This window comes from Peromyscus leucopus, chromosome 1 (genome assembly GCF_004664715.2).
Source record: "Peromyscus leucopus breed LL Stock chromosome 1, UCI_PerLeu_2.1, whole genome shotgun sequence".
In the NCBI taxonomy this organism is placed as follows: domain Eukaryota; kingdom Metazoa; phylum Chordata; class Mammalia; order Rodentia; family Cricetidae; genus Peromyscus; species Peromyscus leucopus.
In genome coordinates this window covers 10,228,485-10,253,803 of record NC_051063.1, presented here as the reverse complement: position 1 = coordinate 10,253,803, position 25,319 = coordinate 10,228,485, and the positions used below count along the sequence as shown (strand labels likewise).

Below are 25,319 nucleotides of genomic sequence, written 5' to 3'. Positions count from 1 at the left end.
TAAAAGAGAAAAACTCAAGTTACCCAAAGCTTGAAACATAAAAAATATAACTTCAGATTTTATAGGTCGATATGAGTATTTTTTTAAAACTGGAGTTTTTTTATAGAAATATAAATGTGAGTTGTAGTTTAAAACCTGCTGTGATCCATATCAAATTGCCTTCAATCTGTCATTGAACATACTTCTGTGATAGCAGTGCTTCCTTCTAGTAAATCTTTGTAATAAGGACGTCCCCTCATGAGGCTATTAAAATATCTAATGATTACAAGTGTTACCTACAGCAGAGCATGATAAAAGCCTCAATGTTTATAATGTCCTCATACCATCATTATCTAGTTGACTATTCAAAAGTTTCCAGTATTTGGGCAGAAAAACATTTCAAAAAGCAACATACTATAGCTTAGAATAGACTATTTTTAGTATATTTATGACTTGTTAGAGCACACATGTATAATTTTTTTAAATGGTCATCTCTGTATACAAGTGTGTTACAATGAATTAAACTGTTGGGGAAGGTATGTTTTAAAAATACCTTTTCTTCCTATTTTTTCAATTGTACAGTTCCATTTTTATAAAATGTCCAGACTAGTGTCGTAACTATTTTTATATTGACTTAATAGCCTGTACTTCTTTGGAATGTTTATTATTTGGTGAAAACATGGCCATTGGTTACTATGGGTTTTAAAAGTATTCCTCATTGCATCACTATTTCCTTTACTTTTCTATTCATTATATCTCTTGTATGTAAACATGACCTAATTACCTATTACACAGTGGTTGCCTTAGTTTTGTGTGTTTTGATATAAATAGTCTATAAACACTTTCAAATGTGGTTCTTACTCTTAAAACTGATCTTTTTTTCTTTCTAAAAATTGGCTGGAAATACTAACACTTGAAATGGTACTTATTTCTTAGAGGTGGTAGATTTTGATTGCATGCTAAAATGGCTACCCAGTTTAACCATATGTGAGTCCAATAAAGCCTTCCTGTCTTCAGTCTGTTTAGGTTGTTATTGAATAGAACCAGGAACATTTACCTTCTCATGCCTGTCTAAAATCTACCCTCTCTGTGGCCTAAGTCACTCTTAAGAGAACAGTGTCCTGACTTTTTAGTTGAAGTGGACAGTTTTCTAGACAAGCATACTCACTATTAACTAATAGCTTGAGGAAATACTTGGTGAACAACTTCAGATGGCTATTTTTTTTTTTTTTTGGTAGTTAGGGGAGGTATATTTTAAATAGAAAGGCTAAGGGAGAATTTCTGCAGAAAAATTAATATGGACAGAAATCACTAACTCACCTCTGATGCGGAGAATTAACCTTGCTGTAACTGAAAAAGGTATTTGTTAACACCCTTTGATTTATTCCAAACCTATCTTGCCCTGAAAAATACCACTTTCTTGTATGTCAACAAAAGGTTAAATTGTTACTAACTCATTGCTAGAAGGTACTTGAAAAGAGAATCCCACATTGTTTAACAGCCTTGACTCTGATTCTGTTGATAATGCTTCTTTTTAGATTAATTGGCTAATGAGACCTAGTTAGTCACCTTTAACCATGGCTTGTGATAGGGAGGGATAGCAATAGAGAATGTTTTGTTTTCTTTCTGTAATTTTAAACATCTTGAAGAGCTACCCTTTTGTCTTTGTCTTGATGGCTAATTGTTTAAAATAAATTTTAGCATCCATTTGTCCAGTTCACACTTTAAGTAAAGACTGGCTTTCAAAACCTAATGCTACTTTGGTAGAATGGGTTCACATTTGGAATTGTTCCAACAAATTGACAATCTAGAGGTCCAGTAACTGGGTGTAAGAAAGGCTTAGTTCAGCTCTAAGAGTTCAACCATGTGGTTCTGTAACAAATGTAGCCAATGTGAGAATGTTTATACACACTCAACTAAGTAAACCCACAGTGACTGAAAGCATTGAGGATAAAAATGCACATAATATTCTAACCCTCTAGAACATGCAATCCAGCAGTGCACCATAGAGAAGATATTGCTTCCCCTCATGTTGGTATGGCTGACTGGTAGCTGCATCTTGCAGTATCTCAAGAGAGTACCAGGCCAAAAATTATTAGCCTGAGAATGGATCAAAATTCAAAGTTCAGTTGCTACTGGATATATGTCACTTTCTCACTGTGGTAAAAGCTGAACCATTTTAAGTTGGAGATTGGTAAGAGGTGGATAAACCCTAAGTGTACACCCTAAGCTCCCAGTGAGCAGTAGAAGCAAAGCCATCCTAGGCCTTTAGTATGAAGCACTCTACTTCCTAGGGATCAGGATCTGCATTGTTTACTGAGCAGGATCTCCAGCATACAGACATAAATGAAGACTTATTTCAAAAGGGGGAGATACGAAAGCTGCTGAGTTGTTGGTAAGGCTGTAGCATTTTTCTTTTGAACAAAACCATCAATCACAAGCTCCAAGAAATACATCATCAGTGCTCCTGGTGGAACAGTATATTCTCAATATCCAGAAAGGCATAGCATACACAGTTCAAACAGTAGATTTGTGATTACCATCAAAGTTTTGGCAAGGCGTACATGGCATTTGTTAAACAAGTTATGCTTTAGCCATTCCATAAGTTTATAAGACCCGGCCATATGCATTAAGATACACACATGCACTATCTAGAGCCCATTTATCACCTATCTCAGTGTTGGCTTCACCACCAAATTATGGCAAAATTAGATATTGTGGTAGTATTAATTTGGCTTAGAAAGTTGACTGAACTAATTTTTTTTAAAGAAATCTTTGCTGGGGTATAGCTCAGTTGGCAGAATGCTTGCCTAGCATGCACAAAGCCCTGGGTTCCATCCCAACCACCACATAAACTGACTGTGGTGGCACATACATTCCAACACTTACTAACCTGTAAATATCATTGTCAAAATCATACAGTTTAAGGCCTCTTAATGTCAGGAATAATTAGCAACAGAGTGAAAACTATCCTGCTTTAAATTAGGTTATGTATATGAAGACAAGAGAATCAGAAATTCAAGGTCATCCTCAGCTGCATAGTGTGTTTGAGACTAGCATGGGATGAGATGCTGTCACAGAAAGAGGGAGGGGAAAAAAAAGCTGAGCATGGTGGCACACACCCACAGTTCCAACACACACTTGGGAAGTCCAGGCATGAGGATCAAGGCCATCCTCAATTAGCAGATGTGGATTGGAAGCCAGCCTAGGCTACTCTAAGACCCTATCTTTTTTTTTTTTTTTTTTTTTTTTTTTTTTTTTGGTTTTTCGAGACAGGGTTTCTCTGTGTAGCTTTGCGCCTTTCCTGGAACTCACTTGGTAGCCCAGGCTGGCCTCGAACTCACAGAGATCCGCCTGGCTCTGCCTCCCGAGTGCTGGATTAAAGGCGTGCGCCACCACCGCCCGGCGACCCTATCTTTAAAATGAAAAAAATTCGATTCCATTGGTCCACATGTCGGTTTTTATGCCAATACCAAGCTGTTTTTTTTACTGTAGCTCTATAGTAGAGCTTGAAGTCAGGGATCGTGATGCCTCCAGAGGTTTTATTGTACAGGATTCTTTTAGCTATCCTGGGTTTTTTGTTTTTCCATATGAAGTCGAGTATTATTCTTTTCAGGTCTGTGAAGAACTGTGTTGGTATTTGGATGGGGATTGCATTGAATCTGTAGATTGCTTTTGGTAGAATTGCCATTTTTACTGTTAGTCCTGCCTATCCATGAGCATGGGAGATCTTGCCATTTTCTGACATCTTCTTCAATTTCTTTTTTCAGGGACTTAAAGTTCTTGTCATATAGGCCCTTCACTTGCTTGGTTAGTGTTACCCCAAGGTATTTTATGTCATTTGTGGCTATTGTAAAGGGTGATGTATCTCTGATTTCCTTCTCAGCTTCTTTGTCCATTGTATATAGGAGGGCTACTGATTTTTTTTGAGTTGATCTTGTATCCTGCTTTGTTGCTGAAGGTGTTTATAAGCTGTATCAGTTCCTTGGTGGAGTCTTTGGGGTCACTCAAGTATACTATCATGTCATCTGCAAATAGGGAAAACAGGACCCCAAGAAAGACACGGGATCGCCCAATGATGGAGAAATGGGTGAGATCTACATGAACAGCCTGGACATGAGTGGGGGTAATGAAGGGCGAGGGTCGAGGGAAAGAGAGCCTGGGGGAGTGGGAGATCCCAGCTGGATCAAGAACAGAGAGGGAGAACAAGGAATAGGAAACCATGGTAAATGAAGACCACATGAGAACAGGAAGAAGCAAAGTGCTAGAGAGGCCCACAGAAATCCACAAAGACCCCCACAATAGACTGCTGGCAATGGTCGAGAGACAGCCCGAACTGACCTACTCTGGTGATGGGATGGCCAAACACCCTAATTGTCGTGCTAGAAACCCCATCCAATGACTGAGGGATCTGGATGCAGAGAGCCACGGCTAGGCCCCAGGTGGAGCTCTGGGAGTCTAATTAGCTAGAAAGAGGAGGGTTTATATGAGCGAGAATTGTTGAAACCAAGGTTGGATAAAGCACAGGGACAAATAGCCAAACGAATGGAAACACATGAACTAACCAATGGCTGAGGGGCCCCCAACTGGAACAGGCCCTCTGAATGGGTGAGACAGTTGATTGGCTTGATCTGTTTGGGAGGTATCCAGGCAGTGGGACCAGGTCCTGTGCTCATTGCATGAGTTGACTGTTTGAAACCCAGGGCTTATGCAGGGACGCTTGGCTCAGTCTGGGAGGAGGGGACTGGACCTGCCTGGACTGAGTCTACCAGGTTGATCTCAGTCCTCGGGGGAGGCTTTGCCCTGGAGAAGGTGGGAATGGGGTTGGGCTTTGGGGGAAGGGGAGGGGGAGAACAAGGGAATCCGTGACTGATATGTAGAACTGAATTGTATTATAAAATAAAAGAAAAAGAAAAAAAAATTTACCACACACACAAAAAAAAAAAAAAGAAAAAAATTAAAACAAAGGAGGTGGGGCATAGAAGTCTTTGATTGTGTGATAGAATGAGGAGGAGAAATGTTAGAAGTGTCTTTTAAGGTTTATTTAAAAACCATCATGCTTATTAAGATGTTTTAGTCACTCAAATTAATCCTAAAGGTCTGAAGGCATGATCTATAAATTAACAAGTCCCCCCTGTTATGTGATTTTTAATAGCTCTTGAACACTTATAGTTTAAAAAAGGGGGGGATCACAGTGGCCTTCTAAAATTCTATAAACTACCAAACTCAAAATTTATGCCTAACCTTACATCCAAACAGTAAGAAAAGAAAAGACGATCAAGAATTAAAGACACTTAAAAGGGTTGGTAAAGCAAATATCTTTCAAGTTACACTACCCATCTCTGTTCTTGTGGGCTACATAATGTCCTTGGAGCCTGGCCCAGGTGGTCAGAAGCACTTGTGGTACAGGTGGGATAAGCTCAGGTCAGCCTCTGTCTGGGGGGAGTGTGCCACACCATTTATACCAAGTTGAATTCCCGAAGGTTTAGCTGTAGAATTGTGTCTTTGACAGCAGCAAACACAAAGCGGATATTCTCAGTGTCTGTAGCACATGTGAAGTGAGAATAGATGACTTTCTCTTTGTCAGGATTCTGGTCTTGATACAGCTTCAGGATAAAGTCCCTGGCAGCTTTGACATCTTGCTTTGGTCCTGGTCATGAAAGGAATAGAAGATACAGCTCACCACCATGTCCTCCCACAATCCTTTTTAGTATTACTGTTCTTATTTGGGATCCTTCTTAATCAGTCATACCTGGAGTAGTTACTAATTTCACATGAATCTATAAAATAATTTTAAATATTCTCCATTTTATGCAGTGTGTGCATGTGTACATGCATGTGACCAGAGAACAATTTCATGTTATCCTCAGGAATGCATGCACCTCCATTGATAAGATTTTTCACTGGCCTACAGCTCACCAACTAGGCTAGACTGGCTAGACGGCAAGTCCCAGTGATCTGCCTGTCTCCCCTGCACTGGCTCTGTGATTACAAATTCTCACTATCATGCCTGGCTTTTTGAGGTGAGTTTGGAGCTTGAACTTATGCTTGCTTGCAAGGAAAATGTTTTTACCAACTGAGCCATTCCCTAGCTCAGTGTTTGGTCTTTTTAAAGTGTCTACTGGTATCTAAAAATTGTACTGTAAAGTGGTTTGTCTAAAAATAGTGGCCTACTTTGTTTTCTAACCACTAACTTGTACAGACAGGCAGCTGTGGGCTGGGGGAGCGGGGGTGTGGTGCAGAAATTAGTGTCATTAGATTGGCTTTAAAGTCTGACCGTTCTGTTGAATCAAAGGAAGGGGGGGTTATGCTGAAACACTAACATGTAAATATCCATGTTAAGAGCATACTGAGACTTCTTGTGCTGGGAGTGATTAGCAAGCATGAGAACTGTCCTGCCTTGAGCAGGCTGCATACATGGAAGACTCTAGCACCACCCTGTGACTGAGAAGCAGATAACCTGTAATCCCCCAAAGCAGCATGTATTCCGACTGAAGCTGTGAGAGCCAGCTCTGCCAGGGAAAGGCATATGCAGCAGAATGACCCAGCTGCCAGGGCAACAGAAAGGGGGTGGCACACTAGTGCAAGCTATAGATGGGTACAGAAGGGTCAGAAGGGTTTCCCAGGTGAGGCACCTGAGTTGGGGCCTAACTAGCCAAGTGGAGTAAGCCACATGAGTTGGCAAATGCATTCAGACCCTCGCAGTGGCAGGTGTTGAAGTGAAAACATCATCGGGACAATGAGAAGTATAATTTGAAGTAGGAACATGAGAGCCCATCAGGAAGGCACCAGAAAGCCATACTGAAGACTGGAGCCTGCTACAGGTGAAGAAGTCAACAAGGTTGGTGTGAGAGCAATGTTCTCCAGATACTTACCTGTGTATTCTGGGAAATAGCTAATTAGATGAGAGTACATGATTTTCTCTTCCAAAAGATCCTTCTTGTTTAAGAACAAAATCACAGATGAGTTCAGAAACCAAGGGTAGGTGATGATGGTTTTAAACAAGGCTTTGCTCTCTTCCATACGGTTCTAGTGAGAAATAGAGGATAAGTCAGAAAGAAAAGCAAGACTTGGAAACAGCATGTTAGAAGGCTGGGTGCATCCATAGTCCTCTGCTGTTAGGGTCACTGCTCCTAAGATGTTATGATGGCAAGGATGTAGGTCCACCAGACTTGCTTCTGTTTGCCCCCCCCCCCACACACACACCTGACTTAATGACTTTCTCGGCATCCTCTTTGGAGCACTAACTCTTCTCTTGCCCTAAACAAGGCTCTTGTGCAACTTGAAGCAAAAAGTTGATGTTGTTAGATAAGATGTTTGTGTTCTGTAACTGTTTGATTGACAGGTGGTGAGATATCAGCTTCAAGTGGGAGTGTGCTTCTGAACAGTGCCTCACGAGTATGAGAACACAGGAGGAGGAGGAGGGAAAGCTCTTCCAGGAGGGCCACTACCCTGTGCTAGACTCTGGTCCAAAGGGAACTAACACTGCAGAACACCATAGCCACACTTTACAAATGGGATGTTGTCCCAGTTTGGTGGATGAGCATAGCATCCCAAAAATTTAACTTTCCCAAACCCATAGAGATTCGAGTACTGTGACAATTAAGAACAGTAATTTTTATCACAGTTCAAAGAAAATATTAAAAGCTCTCAAGTTTGAGGGGGCAGATAACTGAGAAACAAGTTGTATATTGTGACAACTATTGTTCTACACAGCATTTTCTCAAGAATTTCTAAGGAAAAAAGCAAGAATTTTAGAGGAGGAAGGAACCATCAAGCCAAAGGTCCACACATGCTCCAAAGGGATGCACCATGAATCTACTTCCCTACAAGCCCACATCTATGGAAAGTATTATCAGAGAAGTAACTCATCCACTTTTAAAGATTCTCTAAAGCCTAGAATTTTCTTTATCTCAGAAGAAAGAAATGCTGTATGGCAGAGTAAGTGGATCAAATGTGCATCTATAACTGGAAGGAATGGGCAGGAATAGCAACTATTTACGTTCTCCCCAAACACCTGTGATTCTTTTTTTTTTTTTTAGGAGAGACGAATATATTTAATTTCTAAGAATATTGGACTGGTCTTCTGGTCCCTTGAGCACCCAATCCTTTGACTCGTCCGAGAAATACCACAAGTAACTCTTAAGAATTCCTGGTGTTTTTTGTTTGTTTTGTTTTTTATGTTGAGAACTCTATCTCTTGAAATTGTACTTGGGAGAGCTAGGCAGCAGCCACTGTTACTCTGATAGCACAAGTAAATGAGTTCACCCTCCATTAATTAGCTAATATAGTGACTCCTCAGAGAAGCGTTCACTCAAGAGGTACAAGATATGGTTTGTTCATAGGTCATTGCCTGATCCTGGGCAGCACACTGATGATGGACATCCATGTCCTTAAAACAAGAGCCAAGAAATCTTGCTTAGGTTCAGAAAAAGATCATTTAGGAGGACATTGGTATTCCTCTGAGAATAACCTCACAAAGTAACAGACAGTCCTGGTCACTTTCTGTCAGAGCATGCAATGGAACTAGACCCAGACAGTGCCTTGCAGCTTTGTAAGAGGCATAGTATCTGCCTAGGCTGGATCAGCCCCAGATGCCCTGGAAGAGACCCTTGCAGGGGAGTAATTACAGATGCAATCTCAGGTAGCTACTGAGCTGCTCCATGTGCTAAGCACCTCTTTCCTGACAACTCAGCTAGGAACCTAGTTTGGGAGTGCCATTCTCTGGAGGCTGAGGCATCTGCTCAGATGTTACGTTAGAAACAGTATCACTTGGGCTGGGGATACCTAGCATGATGAAGCTGTGGATTCAATCCATGCAGTGGCACACAGGTATAATCCTAACACGTAGGAGGTGTAGTGTAAGGCTAGAGGATCAGAAGTTGAAGGTTACCCTTTGCTTCATAGCCAGTTTAAGGCCAGTTTAGGCTACACAAGACCCAGTTTTGAAAGGAGAATTGTTAGATAATCATTGCATGTATTAGGGTCTCTGAAGGAACTTGGAAATGAAACTAACCCCATTGGAACCCAGTAAATATAACTAACACAGGACCCAAAAGGCAGCATTTTTCCAACATACCACCAGCAGTAAGAATCTCATCTTTGTGTGTGTGTGCAGGTTGGATTTTTACACGGTTTCTAAGGGCTGGCTTGGTAAACTGAGCATCCCTGACCCAGTCCCAGGACTATCTGCTTTTTCCTGGTTTCCATCTTTCATGACCATCACATTTACTTTGGGGTGCTTTGTGAACATCCTTGATCTCAGACCATAGCCACCATCAATCAACTGAGCCACCTAATCAATTAATTTCCTAAGGCTCCTTAGGAAATTCTACTGGGTAACTACACTGGATCCAGAGTTCTGGTCCACGAATCTTGGTATGCGGTAGGCCACACCATCTAAGTTAGTCCCATAAAGATTAAGTAAGTCTCTGGTTGGTTGGTTTGTGGGTTTTGTTGTTTGTTTCTTGTCTTGTTTGGTTTGGGTTTTAAGACTATGTAGCCTTGGCTGGCCTATGCCTGTCTTTGTCTCCTGAGTGTTGTGATTAAAGGCATGTGCCACCAAACCTGGCTCTGAAATCTAATGATGTCTATCTCAGGATACATTTGGTTAAGTGACATGTGACGACAGTATTTAAGTTACAGGGGACTTTGGAAATGGGTCTGCAGAGCACCAGTAGGTTGCATTAGCAACAAACACCTGAGTGCTGGCTGGAGAAAAAAAAAAGTCCATATCCTCACCAAGCTAGCTTCTTAAAATTGAATAAATAAAACTGTCTTCTGCAGTTATCACCCCCAACCCCACCCTTAACAGCATGCCTCTAAGTTCCAAGCCCCCAGCATACCTCATTGTCACACTCAGCCAGAACTTGATCATATTCACTCAGAGCAACCAAGAAAATGATGGAGGTGACGCTCTCAAAGCAGTGAATCCATTTCCGTCGTTCAGATCGCTGGCCACCAACATCCACCATCCTGCTCAACAGAAGTGGATGGTCAGAGGTTGGAATGCACAACTCCAAGGGGAGAGACACAAGCCATTACACCATAGAGTTAGTGTAATAGGATCCTCAGTGATTTTTAGAGGGAAGGAGCTCATAAGGTTAGTGTGTTAGAACAGTGGTGCCTTGGGCAGTGGAGAACTATTGGTGGTTTCCAAGCAAAGGACTCAGATGGAGCCTGCCTGGAGACACTGGGTAAGAACTTGCTACAGAAGTCCTTTACTCCAACCACCCATATGGAGTCCTAGGACACAAAAGGGACAAAGGCAAGCCATCTTCCTGGTACCTCTGCTTTCTTCTGGCCCTGTATTTAAATGTATAATTTGTATTCTGTTTTTTAGGGTTGTGTGTGTGTGTGTGTGTGTGTGTGTGTGTGTGTGTGTCACAAGTACATGAGTGCAGGTGCCTCAAGACCAGAAGAGGTCATTAGCTGCCCTTAAGCTAGAGTTACAGACTGCTGTGAGCCATTCAATGTAGGTGCTGGTAGCTGAACTCTCTTAGCCACTGAGCCACCCCCTGCCATGTCACTGAGGCCCACTGTTGCTAGACAGAATGCAGGCTCACTATTACCAGTTCTGTGGGTATTTTAGGGAAACCTAGTAGGTTTTAAGTAAAACATCTCTGATTTTAAGTGTTAGTGCAAATATTTTTTCTAATGCTATGGGAGACTATATGGGTCAGATAGAGCACGTTAACTGCCAGGTCACACCCACCACCCCTGCACCCTCACCCCATCCACACACCAATTTCTGAAGACCCCAAACCAGTGTGGCTAGATGGTCCATAGGCTCACTGAGGCTCCCAATACTACCATCTAGAAGGGTGCCTTTGAGTCAGGTTCTAGGGGTGCAGACATGCCTGCAATGCTATATGCATGCTGCTTGCCTCATGTTGCAGAGGGGAATAGAGCTAGGATAGAAAGCACAAATATCAATAGACTTGGCATGAAGACAGTTTACAAAGATCTCAACTTCAAGCATCAGAATTCTTCAGAAAGATTGCATGGGGGGAGGGCAATGCCACAGGCTGCAAAGTATCACCAGCAGGCATTTAAACCCAGTTCTATGGCTCTGGAAAGGCAAAACCTGTTCACTAAAGCTTTGGCAAACTCTCATTCTGAGGTGTTTGGGAGGTTGCAAGCAGCCTTCGAAGTTGAAAAGGTTTAAATCCATAGGTCAGCCCAGGAGAGAACAACCATTAAATCAGACATATGTAACAAAAATGCGGAGTATTTTTTATCACCACCACCCTGGCCCTGACAGCACTGAAGGAGTGCTAAAACAGAACTGTAATATTGGATTAGATGTGGGAGGGCTAAAATGTGTATAATGATGATCATCAGAAAAGATAGGGGAATAATAGATATACAAGAGCTTTGAGGGGTTGGAGAGGTGGCTCAGTGATTAAGAGCTCATTACTTTTGCAAAGGACTTGAGTTCAGTCCCAGCACCCACATGGTGGTTCATTACAACCCATAATTCCAGTCCCAAGGGATCCAATGCCCTCATCATCTCCAAGGGTCCCTGCACACACTTGGTATACAAAATACACTAAGGCACACACATACACAAAATAATTTATAAGGGTGCTTTGAAATTTTCAGTGTTTTCTAAATGACCTGTTATTTATTTTTTCAAATACAAAGTTCAGTGAAGATCTGTTCATCCTAAGAGTGTTATAAATAGACATGCATATATTTTACACAGCTATAATACTCCATATATATTAATGTGCATTGACGTTTTTGCCATGGGTGTCGGGTCCCCTGAAACTGGCATTACAGACAGTTCTGAGCTGCCATGTGGGTGCTAGGAATTGAACCCGGGTCCTCTGGAAGAGCAGTCGGTGCTCTTAACCACTGAACCATCTCTCCAGCCCAATATACACTTTTATATTCATGGTTTTTCTTTAAGGATAAATCTCAGACAAGGTAATAAGGGAAAGAGAAATCTTACTCAACATTAGGAAAAAGACTTTGGTAGACTGTGTGGTCACAGGAGTGCCTATCTGTGTGACTACACATAAGACTTTTCCCTGGTAGGAAGAGCCCAGAAATCCCTCTGTTGTAGAGCTTGAGACCCCAGAAGGTTATCTAGGCCTAAGAGCTGCTTAGGAATCACACACCTAACACCCCACCTCAGGATGTTCCCCTGAATAGACTGATCCTTAAAGGCCTTTGTCTGGGAGACAGACTTACCGAAAGATGATGTTTTCCAAGTCAAATGGGTACTCTATGATGCCGGTGGTGGGCACTCGAACACGAAGCACATCCTGTTGTGTTGGCACGAAAGAGGGCATGGCGATTCGGTCAATGTCAGCCAGGTAACTGAGATAAGAAAGAGTTGAGATGCTGAGGCTCCACTGTAAGAAAGAAAAATAGCTTTCCTTGCTCAAGGGAAGTCCTCCCTGAGCACAGGGCCCCCACAAGACTTGGAGGCCAGCAGTAACATTCAGAGGTGACTATGCTAAGCCTCTTTCCTCCCAAGACCATTCCGAAGATCTCAGGACTAAGAAGCACATCTGCGAGCCTTCTGAGAATGCAGGTCACTCCATCCAGGTCCCAGCTGCATCATCTCTGTGACCATGGAGGAAGCAGCAGCGTAGAGGATGTGGAGGAAGGAGATGACACTGGCCCTTACCCAACAGATCTGCCCACCTGCCTTCATCCGAGAATGTTACATAAAGTAGACACTGTAGGGTAAAGGGGCTAGCCAAAGAAACCCACCCTGGTCCTGAAACCAGAGCCAGTAAAAGAAACATACTCTGGCCCTGAAACCAGAGCCAGTGAAAGAAATCGACCCCGGCCCTGAAACTAGAGCCAAAAGGCTAAAAAGGGCCAGTGAAAGAAACACACTTTGGCCCTGAAACCAGAGCCAAATCTGCCCCAACCAACTGAAAATGAAACCAACTAATTCCTGAGGAGGAAAATCAAACAATCCCTGAGCACAAAATCTAGCCAGTCTGAGCTTATCTAAGCTCAAGGGGATCAAAATCTGACCAATTCCCTCCCTGGAAAAACTCCTCCCCTAAGAAGCCCTACATAAGGCCCTCTGACTGTTCAGTAAGCAGCTGACGTTCTCCACTCTGGTGAGGCAGCCACTTTCCTGAACTACTACTTCCCAAATATAACTCTTGAAAGAGTTTTGGGTGAAGCTCATCTTTCATCAGCATGGAGCAGAATCTCTGCTGGGAAGCTAGCTCCCTTACAGGAGCAGAGCAGAGCAGAAGGAACAGACACCTCTGCTGAGAAACTCCCTTGGGAGCTGAGCAGAAGTAACAACTTTTCACCAGAGCTGGGGTAAAATACTACATTTTCTGCAGGGATTTTGCCCTTAGCAGAGTGACACAGAAGAAGCCACATCTTGGGCTAGAGCCGAGAAGAAATGGATACCACTACTGGGAAGCTCCCTTGGGAGTGGAGCAGAGCTCAGCTTTAACAGCTCTGTCTTAGAAGCAAGATTGCCACATTGTGCGGAGAGACCATTCCCCACCATACCCCAGCTTCAGGTATAGCCTGACTTCCTGACAAGTCAGGATACCTTTCTCTTCAGAGCTGTAACATTGCAGTAACGACTTTGAAATCAATACTTTCTCAATGTAAAAGCAAACACTATTCTCTGAAGGCTCTGATCAGTAAATTAAGAGCAGCTGCTATGAAAACACATGGTTGTCCAACAGGCCATGGAAAAATTCCCTCAAAATAAGATAACATTTTCCTGTTAAGCACACTGGGAAATGAGACATCTAAAATAATTCAAAATTTGTTACACATTATTTGGGACTGTGTAAAGCCCTGACTTTAAAATACATGAAATTTTTTTCTAAAGTCAAATGAAAGAATGTCTTTAAAATACACTTCACCAGGGGGGCTGGAGAAATGGCTTAGAGGTTAAGAGCACCAACTGCTCTTCCAGAGGTCCTGAGTTCAATTCCCAGCAACCACATGTTGGCTCACAACCATCTGTAATAAGGTCTGGTGCCTTCTTCTGGTCATACATGCTGTATACATAATAAATAAATAAATCTTTTAAAAAAAAAATACATGTCACCAGGCAGTGTAGCTCAGTTTTTAGAGTGCTTGCCTAGCATGCACATAGCACTGGGTTTAAACCCCAGCACCTCCTACAACAGATATGGTGGCACATGCCTGCAATCCCAACACTCAGGAGGTAGAGGTAGAAGGATCAGACGTTCAGTGTCCTGTTGAAATACATGGAGAATTCAAGGACAGCCTGGGCTTGAGACTGTGTCTTCAAAACTTGCTTGATTACTGTAAGTCCTTACAGAAGACCCCAGGCAGCAATGGAGTTGGCGGCTCTGCTGCTTTCTGTAGCACAACCTGAATATCCAGGGATGAGCAGGTCAGCCTAGGGATGGACTCACTAACTTCAAACTGCTGGGCCCACTCCCATGTGTTACTTTGTCCTTACAGCACTCTTTTCCCTTTATCCTGTGTTCTACTCCATGGTTTCAAATACTGATGGCCATTTATGGTCCAAAAGTAAGAAATGGGAAAATAATACCAGAAATAAATAATTCATTTTCTTTTTTTTTTTATTACTGTTGTGTTTTGCAAAGCTACAGACAACAATTCCTAAGTGTTCAATCCAGTGACATTCTGAGTAGCAAGATAACATCTGTTGCTGGTCCTAGATATGCAACACACTTTTCTAGTGTGTCCTACCCACCTGCTAGTCACTCATAGCTGTCCCAGATATCACACCAACTGCCATGGCATCACACAGCTGGTAATCAAATAGTTCAGTTTTTACTCGGTGTGCTTCAGGTAATCACCTTATTTTTAATTTCTGTAAAGCACTTATAATACCTTATGTATAAGTTCATCTTATCATGATTATGTACATATAGGAAAAAAAGAGAATACAATGTCATCTGTGGTTTGGGGGGTCTGCTGGGAACTCTGGAAAGTGGCCCAAAAGTTATAAATGGGAGATCAGGGAGACATACTACAGTGATGGGTTGATTGACTGATGATTGATTGGAACCAGCAGACTGTGCAGTTTCTGAGATTAGAGGGCATTGGTTGGTTGTCACATAGCCCTTAACATGCTCTCTGGTACACTCATTTGGGCAGTACAAATGCATATCTAAAAACACAGATATTACTAGCAGATGACTGAGAACCACAGGCCTGAACCAGGAAAATGCACAAGTAACTCACATTGTAGACTTTTTTTTTTTTAAGACAGGGTCCAGCCCAGTTTGCCAGGCTGGCTTGAGATCCTCCTGCTCCTGTCTCCCCAGTGCTGGTATCCCAGGCATGTGCCACCACATCCAGCAACTCTTAAGACTGGCAATTATCTGGCTTTATTAAATGCCACTGTCTTCTGTACAACTCCAATTACCTCCCCAGCCACCCCTGCATGCCTCTCAGTGAACTTGCTTCAGTTTTCAACATTTATACTGAATTAATCCTACAGAAGTTCTGGTAAACCTTTTCCAAATAGATGTAAACCCACAGCACTGTCAGGGAGCCAGTAACAGCGGGCTGCTTCTGGGAGGGAGGGGGGGAGGGACTAGCAGCCCCTGACTCCCTAGACTTCCTTCCTCCCTTCTCCATTGCCAATGTAACACCTTACTGGTTCCTTCTCCTGACATCATGCTTTCCTGCTGATGTAGTTGGATCAGTTGTGCCAACCTGGAACAAACTGAACACTGCCTGGGACAAATGTCTAGGGAAAGTCACTAAAGGCTTCATGAAATAACATTGCCTTTCCTGACAGTTGCTTTGTCCTGTTAAAGCTGGCTCAGATTCTGGTGGTTTGGGGGTGGGGGGGTCCTGGGAGGAGGGACAGTGATATGGGAGAAGGAGAAAAGAGTGAGCTACAGAAGTATAAACAAGCAGCAACTCAAGAAGAAATCATCTGTGTGCTCAGTCACCCCATTGATAACACACAGTCCTGGGGACTCTTAGAAAAGGGAAATGTTGTGATCTCTCCAAGGTAGTGTGCAGTAAAAACTTTGGTGGGTTGATGGCTTAAAGCTTTATGGATCCAAAATAAATAAGAAGCAGACTTTCTGAGAGGGCCAAAATAAGCCAGTTGAGCTTCCTGTGTGCTGGTCTTGCAGATACCTATGTCCATCACTAGAGGGTAGCACAAGATCAGTGGCTGATTTAACCAAAGCCTACATTTGCCTGTAGTTTCCAAAGGAATATGGCAAGAAGAAAGGGAACCGCCACAGGCAGGTGTACTCTTTGCTTAAGTTATAATTCCAGCACCAAAACTTAGATCAAATCCGCTAAGGGAATTTCCAATTTAATTAGATGGGAAAAGGTGGGTGCTGACCCCAGGGTACATCTTGGAACCCAAAGAAAATTAGGATAGAAGGTGCTAAGAGTCCTAGCTAGGAGTCAGGAAAGACCACCTCCTCTCCTGCAAACAGGGAGTGAAGTCTTGCAGAGTCAGCCTAAGAAGAGCCGTGTGGCAGCAGCTGTAGCGGACTGAGTACTCACTACTTAGCAGAGTCTGACAGCTGGTACTCCCTCCTCCTGTCGTAACACTCCTGGATTCCCGGATCCAGCCACAGCTGCTTGATGGCTGCCACCTGGTCCCTGGAGAGTGCAGAGACTTTGTCTACTTCCACTTCTCTGATGATCTGGGCATTTTCCTAGTCAAAGGAAAGAAAACATGGCATTGACCAAAGGAAAGGCTAGCAGATACGGGGATAATCTTGCCCAGGATCCTGGGGTGGGGGCTCCGATAGGTGCAGGACTGCACAGCCAGGTCCTCAGAAACTGGTAGGCTGAGTGGGGCAGTCTGATTGCTCAGTCTGGGGAAGTGAGCCGCAGATGGCACCAGACCTGTACCTCAAGTCCTGCCGTACCGGAGGCAGCTGCTCAGACCCAGCACTCAATAGTGAACGGAGACACTCATGCCTCTTCTCATGTCAAAATCGGTGTAGCCAGCTATGTGCACAAACTGTCGTGTGGATGGCATGCCAGGGTGTAAGAGCAGGGCACACTATCTCTGAAAATGCACAATCAATGCCAGCTGTCAACCTGATGTTTTTCTCTTCCCTAAGTCTTTTTATTCCCATCGTATTTAATTTTTTGAGGTAGATTGTAGCACAAAACTTAAAGGGTCTTATTAACAAAAACAAACCTGGAGCCAGCTATTGGGGTGAAGCTGAAAGATCAGAGAAGAAGAACAAGCCACAGCTACCTCACCTCACCAGTTCCTCCACTGATCCTGTTTCCTCAGACAGGAAGCCTCTGAGTCCTCATCTGAATGTGTCTCAGCTGAACTGTGCTGCTCAAAAGCCTAAAAGCTTAACCAGCCTCTAGTTCCTGGTCCTTAAGCCTAAAATACCTTTCTGCCTCCTGCCATTACTTCCTGGGATTAAAGGTGTGAGTCACCATGCTTGGCTGTTTCCAGTGTGGCTTTGAACTCACAGAGATCCAGGCGGATCTCTGCCACTGGAATGCTAGAATTAAAGGTGTGTGCTACCACTGCCTAACCTCTATGTTTAATATTGTGACTGTTCTGTTCTCTGACCCCAGGTAAGTTTATTAGAGTGCACAATATTTTGGTGAACACAATACTACCACAGTAGATTTTACTTTGCAGAGCAGCATTAGGTTCAACAGAAAGCTTCCACTCAACAGCAAGTTCCCACATGTCAGCCATACAGTCCCATGTATCACTTCAGACTGAGGAACTGCTCCCAGAGCACCTGCTTTACACAACAATCACTAGACTAGGTTTCTTACACAATCATTGCTCTATTATCACATTAATGATTACGGTCAGGAGCTCTGTGAGAGCACACATACACAATAAATATTTCTCGTGTGCAAAACCAGCACATATCCACTGCGCTTGAACCTCTGCACCTAATCCCTTCTACGTCCTTAGCCAGAGACAGTGATGGAGTCCTGGAGAGCCTTGTGTGGAGCTCACCTCTTGCTGCCCACTGCCACTCTGTACCACCAGACAGGTTTAAATGTTTCCCTCCTGCCCTACGGCTGCCTCTATCCTCTTCATTTAAAATGGCCATGGACCTCTGTCTTCAAACAAGTCTAAAAAACTCCACGAGAGCAGAGTCAATGCCTGGTCCTTTTATCCTAGTGCCCAGTGCAGTGCCTGCAAGCAGAAGGTGTCTTCCATAGGTATGTGAGCTCAGTAAACACATGTGAGACATATACAATGTTTTGATATGTGAGCTCAGTAAACACATGTGAAACATATACAGTGTATTGATATGTGAGCTTGGTAAACACATGTGGGACATATACAGTGTATTGATATGTGAGCTCAGTAAACACATGTGGTATACATACAATGTATCTATGTAACAGGTAGAAATCCACAGCCAGGGAATGTGAATGGTGTAGGACAGAAGCCCGTGCAGAAGAGGATGAGTCCACCTAGGAACTTGGGGCTTCACTGTGGTAGCTCTCAGCCAGTGATTTTGCTAACTCTGTCCCTTCTTGCATGGCAAGAATTTAACAGTGAAATCCAGCTTTGCTGCTGAGAATTAAAGCCAAAAAGTTGGCAGAGAATCTGGAGTGGGGAATTGCCATGTTGTGTTGGAGGTGGCCACTCTCTATGTGTGTCCAGGAAGTAGATGAATAAAGTAGATATGCTGTTCTTAGGAGTCTCAGAGGAAAACCATCAAACCCGAAGACAGGAGTTTAAGGATCAAGCCAACAGATGCAGAAACATCACTAATGACCAGGTAGGTTCTCAAAGAGAGTTTACCTCAGACATGCATGAATGTGGCATAATGAAACCCATTATTCTGTACAATTTAAATACACTAATAAGAAAGGGAAACATGGTGTTCAACACTGACTTTGCTTTTTCTCTTTCTCAAAATCACCATATTCATAGCTCGGAAAGAGAACTCAGAAGACAGATGTATGTCATGCAGAAGTTCCCAGTCAACTGTGAGAGGACCACAGATGAAGTGGTGCCTTCACAGGTGGCCGTGAGGCTGCTGCTGAGTGTCCCTGTCAGGCACAGTGGGGCTTCTCACTAGGACCCAGCCGGCTGTCCAACCTCTGTCTGGCCTTCAACACAGGGGCCACTATACTGTCAATGTCCCGGCCCGGCAGCCATCGCTGCAGGACCTTTCATCAGATAACTATGGGTTTGTGTTTTAAATGTATGTATTTTAATTGGCAAATTGATTCTACATAGTTATGGTATACATAACACATGTTGTCTTAGCTTATGTAAATAATGTGCATGGCTAAGCCAAACTATTTAACATCTCTATCCGTGTGTGCGTGTGTGTGTGTGTGTGTGTGTGTGTGTGTGTGTGTGTTATGGATGTGTGTGTGTGTGTGTGTGTGTGTGTGTGTGTGTGTGTGTATCTTTGCATGGTGAGAACACTAAAAGCCCCATTCTCTAGGCAATGCCCAAGGAAATAATGCACTGCTACTAACTTCATCACCAGGAGGTGCAAGAGGTCTCTTGAACAAATATTTTAGTTAAAATTAATATCCACTGAAATGGCATAAATGATAAAAACCATAACTACATAATATTTGAAAAGTCTACTGATTAAAATAAAATACATAATTCAAAACCAAATTTCCCTGTAGCACAACATTTTCAACTTTTGTACAATCACTTTTCTGTGTTTTCACAACTGTCCATGTCCAGAGTGCACCGCAACGCTACTGAAGCCTGTGAGGTGAGGTTACACGGCTCTGCCACCACTGGCTTTCAAAGTATTACAAGCACAGCTACCGCGGAAATACCAGTGAGCTGCACCAGAGGGACTTTCCCTGTAAAACACACACATACACACACACACACACACACACACACACACACACACACACACACACACACACACCAACTCTCTAATACCGAACAGAAAAGCTGGATCAATTCTACCGTTGAGGGCAGCTAGAAATGCAGGATTACTTTTTGTTTTAAATATGCTTGAATGTATTAGAAAGCTAAGAAGCAGGACACAGAGAAGGTGGCAGCTATGCACTCTGAAGCAGCTACCTGGTTCAGCAGCACAGGGAGACAGGACAGGGCTGGGTTAGCAGGAGGGTTAGCAGGAATGAAGGTCCTCACACAAGTCCTTTGGCTCTGGGTTGCCCCAGTAGCTTGCAGCTTACCACTGGAGTCTCAGATGTGGCCACCCTTCCTGCCATCACCACTGACACTTGGCAGGAGAGACTCCACTTGAGTGTTTGGAAGCTAACATCTTCCACATCACCTACACTTCTGAACTCCACATGAGATTCAGGAAAAGCCTACTTCCACTACTGTCTTTCTCTTCATATTTCCTCCAAGAAAACCATGAAAGAGCAGAATTCATTCACGACAAACTATTAAAGTAAAAGGCCTCAGCCGGGCGGTGGTGGCGCACGCCTTTAATCCCAGCACTCGGGAGGCAGAGCCAGGCGGATCTCTGTGAGTTCGAGGCCAGCCTGGGCTACTAAGTGAGCTCCAGGAAAGGCGCAAAGCTACGCAGAGAAACCCTGTCTCGAAAAACCAAAAATAAATAAATAAATAAATAAAGTAAAAGGCCTCATGGGTTTGTTTACCCTTTGTCCAAATTTCAGTGGGTTTCATAGTGATGAAAAAGTTTATGCCAAAGACACCTGTGGTAACTGCACACGAGAGGAGAGGGAGAGAGAGAGAGAGAGAGAGAGAGAGAGAGAGAGAGAGAGAGAGAGAGAGAGAGAGAGAGAGAGAGAGCTACAGTGACTGTCAATGATGCACTTGAGAGGTAGGACCCATGGCATTGACACTCCTGGTAGAGAATGATGATAAGAAAAAAGTCATTCAGTGGCACGAACCTTTAATCCATCACTCTGGAGACAGAGGTAGGCAGATCTCTGAGTTCAAGTTTTGCCCAGTCTACAGAGCAGGTTCCAGAACAACCAGAAAAATTGTATCTCAAGAAACTGAGAGAGGGGTTGGGAGTGTTGTGGGATGTCTGTGTGCTGTGAATATGTGTTACTCCCATTGGTTAATAAATAAAGCTGCATTGGCCTATGGCAGGGCAGGATGGAGCCAGGTGGGAAAATCTAAGAGAGACAGAGAAGAAAGGTGGAGTCAGGGAGATGCTGTGAGCTGCTGCCAGGAGAAGCAAGATGTGAGAGAACAGGTAATGCCACAAAGCCATGTGGCAAAACATAGATAACATAGATTAAGGAATGGGTTAAGTTCTAAGAGCTAGCTAGCAAGAAGCTTGAGTCATAGGCCAAACAGTTTGTAATTAATATTAAGCCTCTGAGTAATTATTTAATTTATTTATTTATTATCCTGGTATGAGCCATAGGCCAAACAGCTTGTAATGAATATTAAGCCTCTGAGTAATTATTTTATTTATTTATTTATTTATTTATTTATTTATTTATTTATTTATTTATTTATTCATTTATTTTTAGCCTGGTGTGATCAGACACTGGACGGCCTGGGAACTGAACCTGGGTCCTCTGGCACATCAATCAGTGCTTGTAACTACTGAGCCACCTCTTTCCTGAGTAATTATCTTATAAACAGCTATGGGACCGCACATGGGAGATATTCATCCAGACCGTGGGTGGTGTAGAACTGGAGAAATTTCTGTCTATAGTATCTGCTTATTTAGGACAAGCCCAGGATTTCATTTTTCAAGTATTTTAAACCTAAGGCTGTTAGAATCACAACAGTGGAACCCACCAAGAGGGAGGGCTCACTATGTGGTATTGTGTGATATTTTGATCACATTCTGACAATAAAGTTTGCTTTGAATCAGAGGGCAGAGCTAGGTACTAGCTGACCAAAATTAACCATGGAGTTTTTAGAGGACTGAGGACAGATAGAGAGGCAGGAAGTAGTAGGGCGGGGCTTAGAGAAGGTCTCAGCCCTTTTGGGTGGAGGACTGAAAGAGACAGGAGGTCACTGGTCCCTTCTCTACCTCTTCTCTGATCATTCAGGTTCTTGTCATTATCCCAATATCTGACTCCCGAGTTTTTATTGACAAAGAATAATCGGAGGAACACTTCAATGTGGCCTGTGAAAGCTGCCCCTTGAGTAATCTCTTCTTTGGGGTTGGTTGAGTTGCATGTGCCCAGAGCCCTTGTGATGTGTCCTGTGGGCAAGTGGGGTTTCCTGCCACTGACTTGCCCCTCCCCTGCCTTTGAAGTCTCCTTAGCTTCAGCTTTGTTTGTTTTACAGGAAACAGTTCAGCCCAACAAGCGTAAGATCTGCCCTTATTCTTCTCTTTCAGTTTCTGTTCTTTATCCAGATTTGTACCCATGGTCTTAGCAACACAGACCCCTTTATTTCACACCCTTCTCAGTCCAGTCGGAGGGCAGTTTCACTGTACACTGCTATCCGGGGATCATGCCAGGCTCATACCAGCATGTGGCTCTACTAATGTCTGGGGCCCTGGAGTCCTCTACACCTGCAGAAGAGGGAAAAGAGTGTGGAACAGTGGCCAGGAAGTTCTGTGAGCAGAGCTGGATGGAGAAGACATCACTTCCAGACTCAGCTCATTGGCCAGGATTGGCCAAAGTGTCCACTGAGTGTAGAGGAGGTAGGGAAACCTTTTTGAAATTTTTGAAAAAGGAGGTGGAATTGGGTGAAAGCCCAGCAATGGCTGTATTACTTACAGACTCACAAAACCTCTTTGCCATTGTGACTTCCTGTATGATTCCAATGTAGCCAGTCAAATTACAGTTGGTGGACCAAATCCAGGCCCCGACTCGGTATATGGAGAACAATTACCTGGAACATAGCCATGCCTCCTTTCACACTGACCACAACAGGGCAAGCTGCTGGGTCAGAACCCAGATGGACTGCAGAGCTTTAAACATTCCCTTGGCCATACACACACACACACACACACACACACACACACACACACACACACACACACAAATGCTTGCTAACCCCAGAAACAGCGGGATAATTAAATCATTCACATAGCACACCACTGTCCCTCCATTCCTGAATCATTCATCCAGGGTCTGCTTTACAAAGGAATGTGACTATGAAGAACATCTCCAGAGAAGATGCTAACAAACATCCCGAGTGTGGGAGAACCTTTGAAAAATGAATTCAGTGAGTCTGAGGGGAGGCGGAGGGGAAGAAAGGGGAGAAAGGAGAAGGAAGGGAGGAAGGAAGAGAGGAGGAAAAGAGGGAAAGAAGAAGAGGAGGGAGGGGTATTCTGCCTATACACATTTATCTACTCTAAGACCTCCAAAGCGCAATGGCCAGCCAGTTAGACTGGGGCCTTACCCTGAGACTAGAATTCTGTAGGAAAGCTGGAAGTATTCTGATTTTGATACTTTTACAAAATGTAGAAAATATTAAAGGGAGAAAGGAGTATGGAGGTAGTTACCTACTAAACCCTCTAGGCTGGAAAGAGATAGTAATAGGTGATAGGACTATGGCTGTGTGAACTAGAGAGTCATTTTCTGTTGCATTCTAGTTCTCTAGAGGACAAAACTCAATTTCCCTCTCAAAAGGAAGAAAGGGGGTCTAGAGAGATGACCCACCAGTTAAGAGCATTACTGCTCTTGCAGAGGATGTGATTTTGGTTCCCAGCACCCAAATCAGGCTACTCACAATGGCCTGTAACTCCAGTTCCAGTGGACCCAGTGCCCTCTGCTGGCCTCTGTGGGCACCTGCACTCACATTCACATACCCACTCACAGATATACACAATTAAACAGAATCGTCTTCCTTCTTCCTTCTTTCCTCTTCTTCTTCTTCTTCCTTCTTCCTTCTTCTTCTTCTTCTTCTTCTTCTTCTTCTTCTTCTTCTTCTTCTTCTCCTCCTCCTCCTCCTCCTCCTCCTCCTCCTCCTCCTCCTCCTCCTCTTCTTCTTCTTCTTCTTCTTCTTGAAAGGAAGGGGCATTCAGAGATAAAAGAGGGTTTCTACAGGAATGGCAAAAACCAAACCAAACAGAAAAATAATTGTAAGGGAACATTTGGCACCAGCTGTTTTTATATGGAAGACTTTCAAATATCCACCATACAACCCAGGAGTGGAATACTTTCTCCAAAAGAGGGTGGAAAGTCAAGGTTAGCAACACACGGCCTGAAGGCACAGCCTTGATGCCAGCCCACAGGATCTTTAACTCTTACTCTAAAGAGTAGGAACATGTGGTTTTCTTGTCTTGTGTGTTTTAGTCTTACTATTGTAGTCCATGCTTCCCTCAAATGTGTGCTCTTCCTGGCTCTGCCTTCCGAGCTCTGGGATTATAGGCAGAAGGCATGCTGTGCTAACACACCTGCTCAAGAAACAGTCCTTAAAATCAGTCACTAATGTGCATCAGTGCTTAATGTAAACATCAAGATCAGTATGTTTGCAGAAAAATAAGCATCAGTGGTGCCGGGCCGTGGCGGCGCACGCCTTTAATCCCAGCACTCGGGAGGCAGAGCCAGGTGAATCTCTGTGAGTTCGAGGCCAGCCTGGGCTACCAAGTGAGCTCCAGGAAAGGTGCAAAGCTACACAGAGAAACCCTGTCTCGAAAAACAATAAATAAATAAATAAATAAATAAATAAATAAATAAATAAATAAATAAGCATCAGTGACTACCTGGGACCATCAACAGTGCTGACAGGCAAGAGCACTGGGCCACAGGTCATGTTCCTATGACTCATGTCATCTAGTGGCATCTTCTGTAAACTGCAAGTCTTTTGACCGAAACTACTCCATGCAGGTGGTTTTGTAGTCTGTGCCTGCAAAGAAAGTCTCAGCCAGAACTCCATGGCTAAGTTCTACACTGCAGTCTCTCTACAAGGTAGTATCAACTTAATGACCTAATCAGTCTCACCCTTTAAGGAAAAAGAGGAAAGAATGAGTTAGATTTTTAGTGGAAGGCATTCCATTGGGGTCACTTTTGAAGCTAACAAAACAACCAGAGTCTCTTGGGGAACCAGCTTCTCAAACCCTCTGAGGTGTCTGAAGGTGATGAGAAGGTCCACTAGTTGTGAAGCAATTGTGGTAGAGGGACGAGAAAAGCTGCCCTGGCCCTAAGGGGTTCCACTGCTACCTTTGTGCTGCTATATGCAGCGTCGCCCAAGAAGGCAGCCAGTTCCTTTGCACGCTAGGGCCTGTGTGTGGCTGTACTGTTCTCTTGACAGGATTTAACATTGTGTTCCTAACAACTGAGTTTCCCATTGTTTGTCTTTCATGGCAGAAGCACACTCACATCTAGGCAGCAGACATTGCACCACCCGCTCGCTACCCTTCGCTCCCATCCCTGCCCGGTGATGGTTTCAGCTGGGTGGGTTCATCCTCCACATCAAAGCTTGCATTTTTGAAACTAAGACATTGCAACACATCTCCAGAGAACCATCCGCCAACAACTCCACCCCCACCCCCTTTATTTTCTGGTGTTTCACTTTT

The 25,319-nt window shown here is 43.6% G+C and overlaps 1 protein-coding gene across 1 annotated transcript in view; it reads right to left on the bottom strand.

Annotated features, from left to right (window-relative positions):
- Nucleotides 1-5,002: 5,002 nt before the first annotated feature.
- Nucleotides 5,003-25,319, bottom strand: part of Gna14 (G protein subunit alpha 14) — a 161,077-nt gene continuing 140,760 nt past the window's right edge. Inside the window, exons 3-7 of the mRNA XM_028874874.2 lie at nt 16,456-16,610; nt 12,178-12,306; nt 9,825-9,954; nt 6,855-7,008; nt 5,003-5,629 (exon numbers count right to left, since the gene is read on the bottom strand). Of these exons, the coding sequence (XP_028730707.1) occupies nt 5,439-5,629; nt 6,855-7,008; nt 9,825-9,954; nt 12,178-12,306; nt 16,456-16,610 (759 nt within the window). The 3' untranslated portion in view covers nt 5,003-5,438. The remainder of the gene's footprint in view (nt 5,630-6,854; nt 7,009-9,824; nt 9,955-12,177; nt 12,307-16,455; nt 16,611-25,319) is intronic.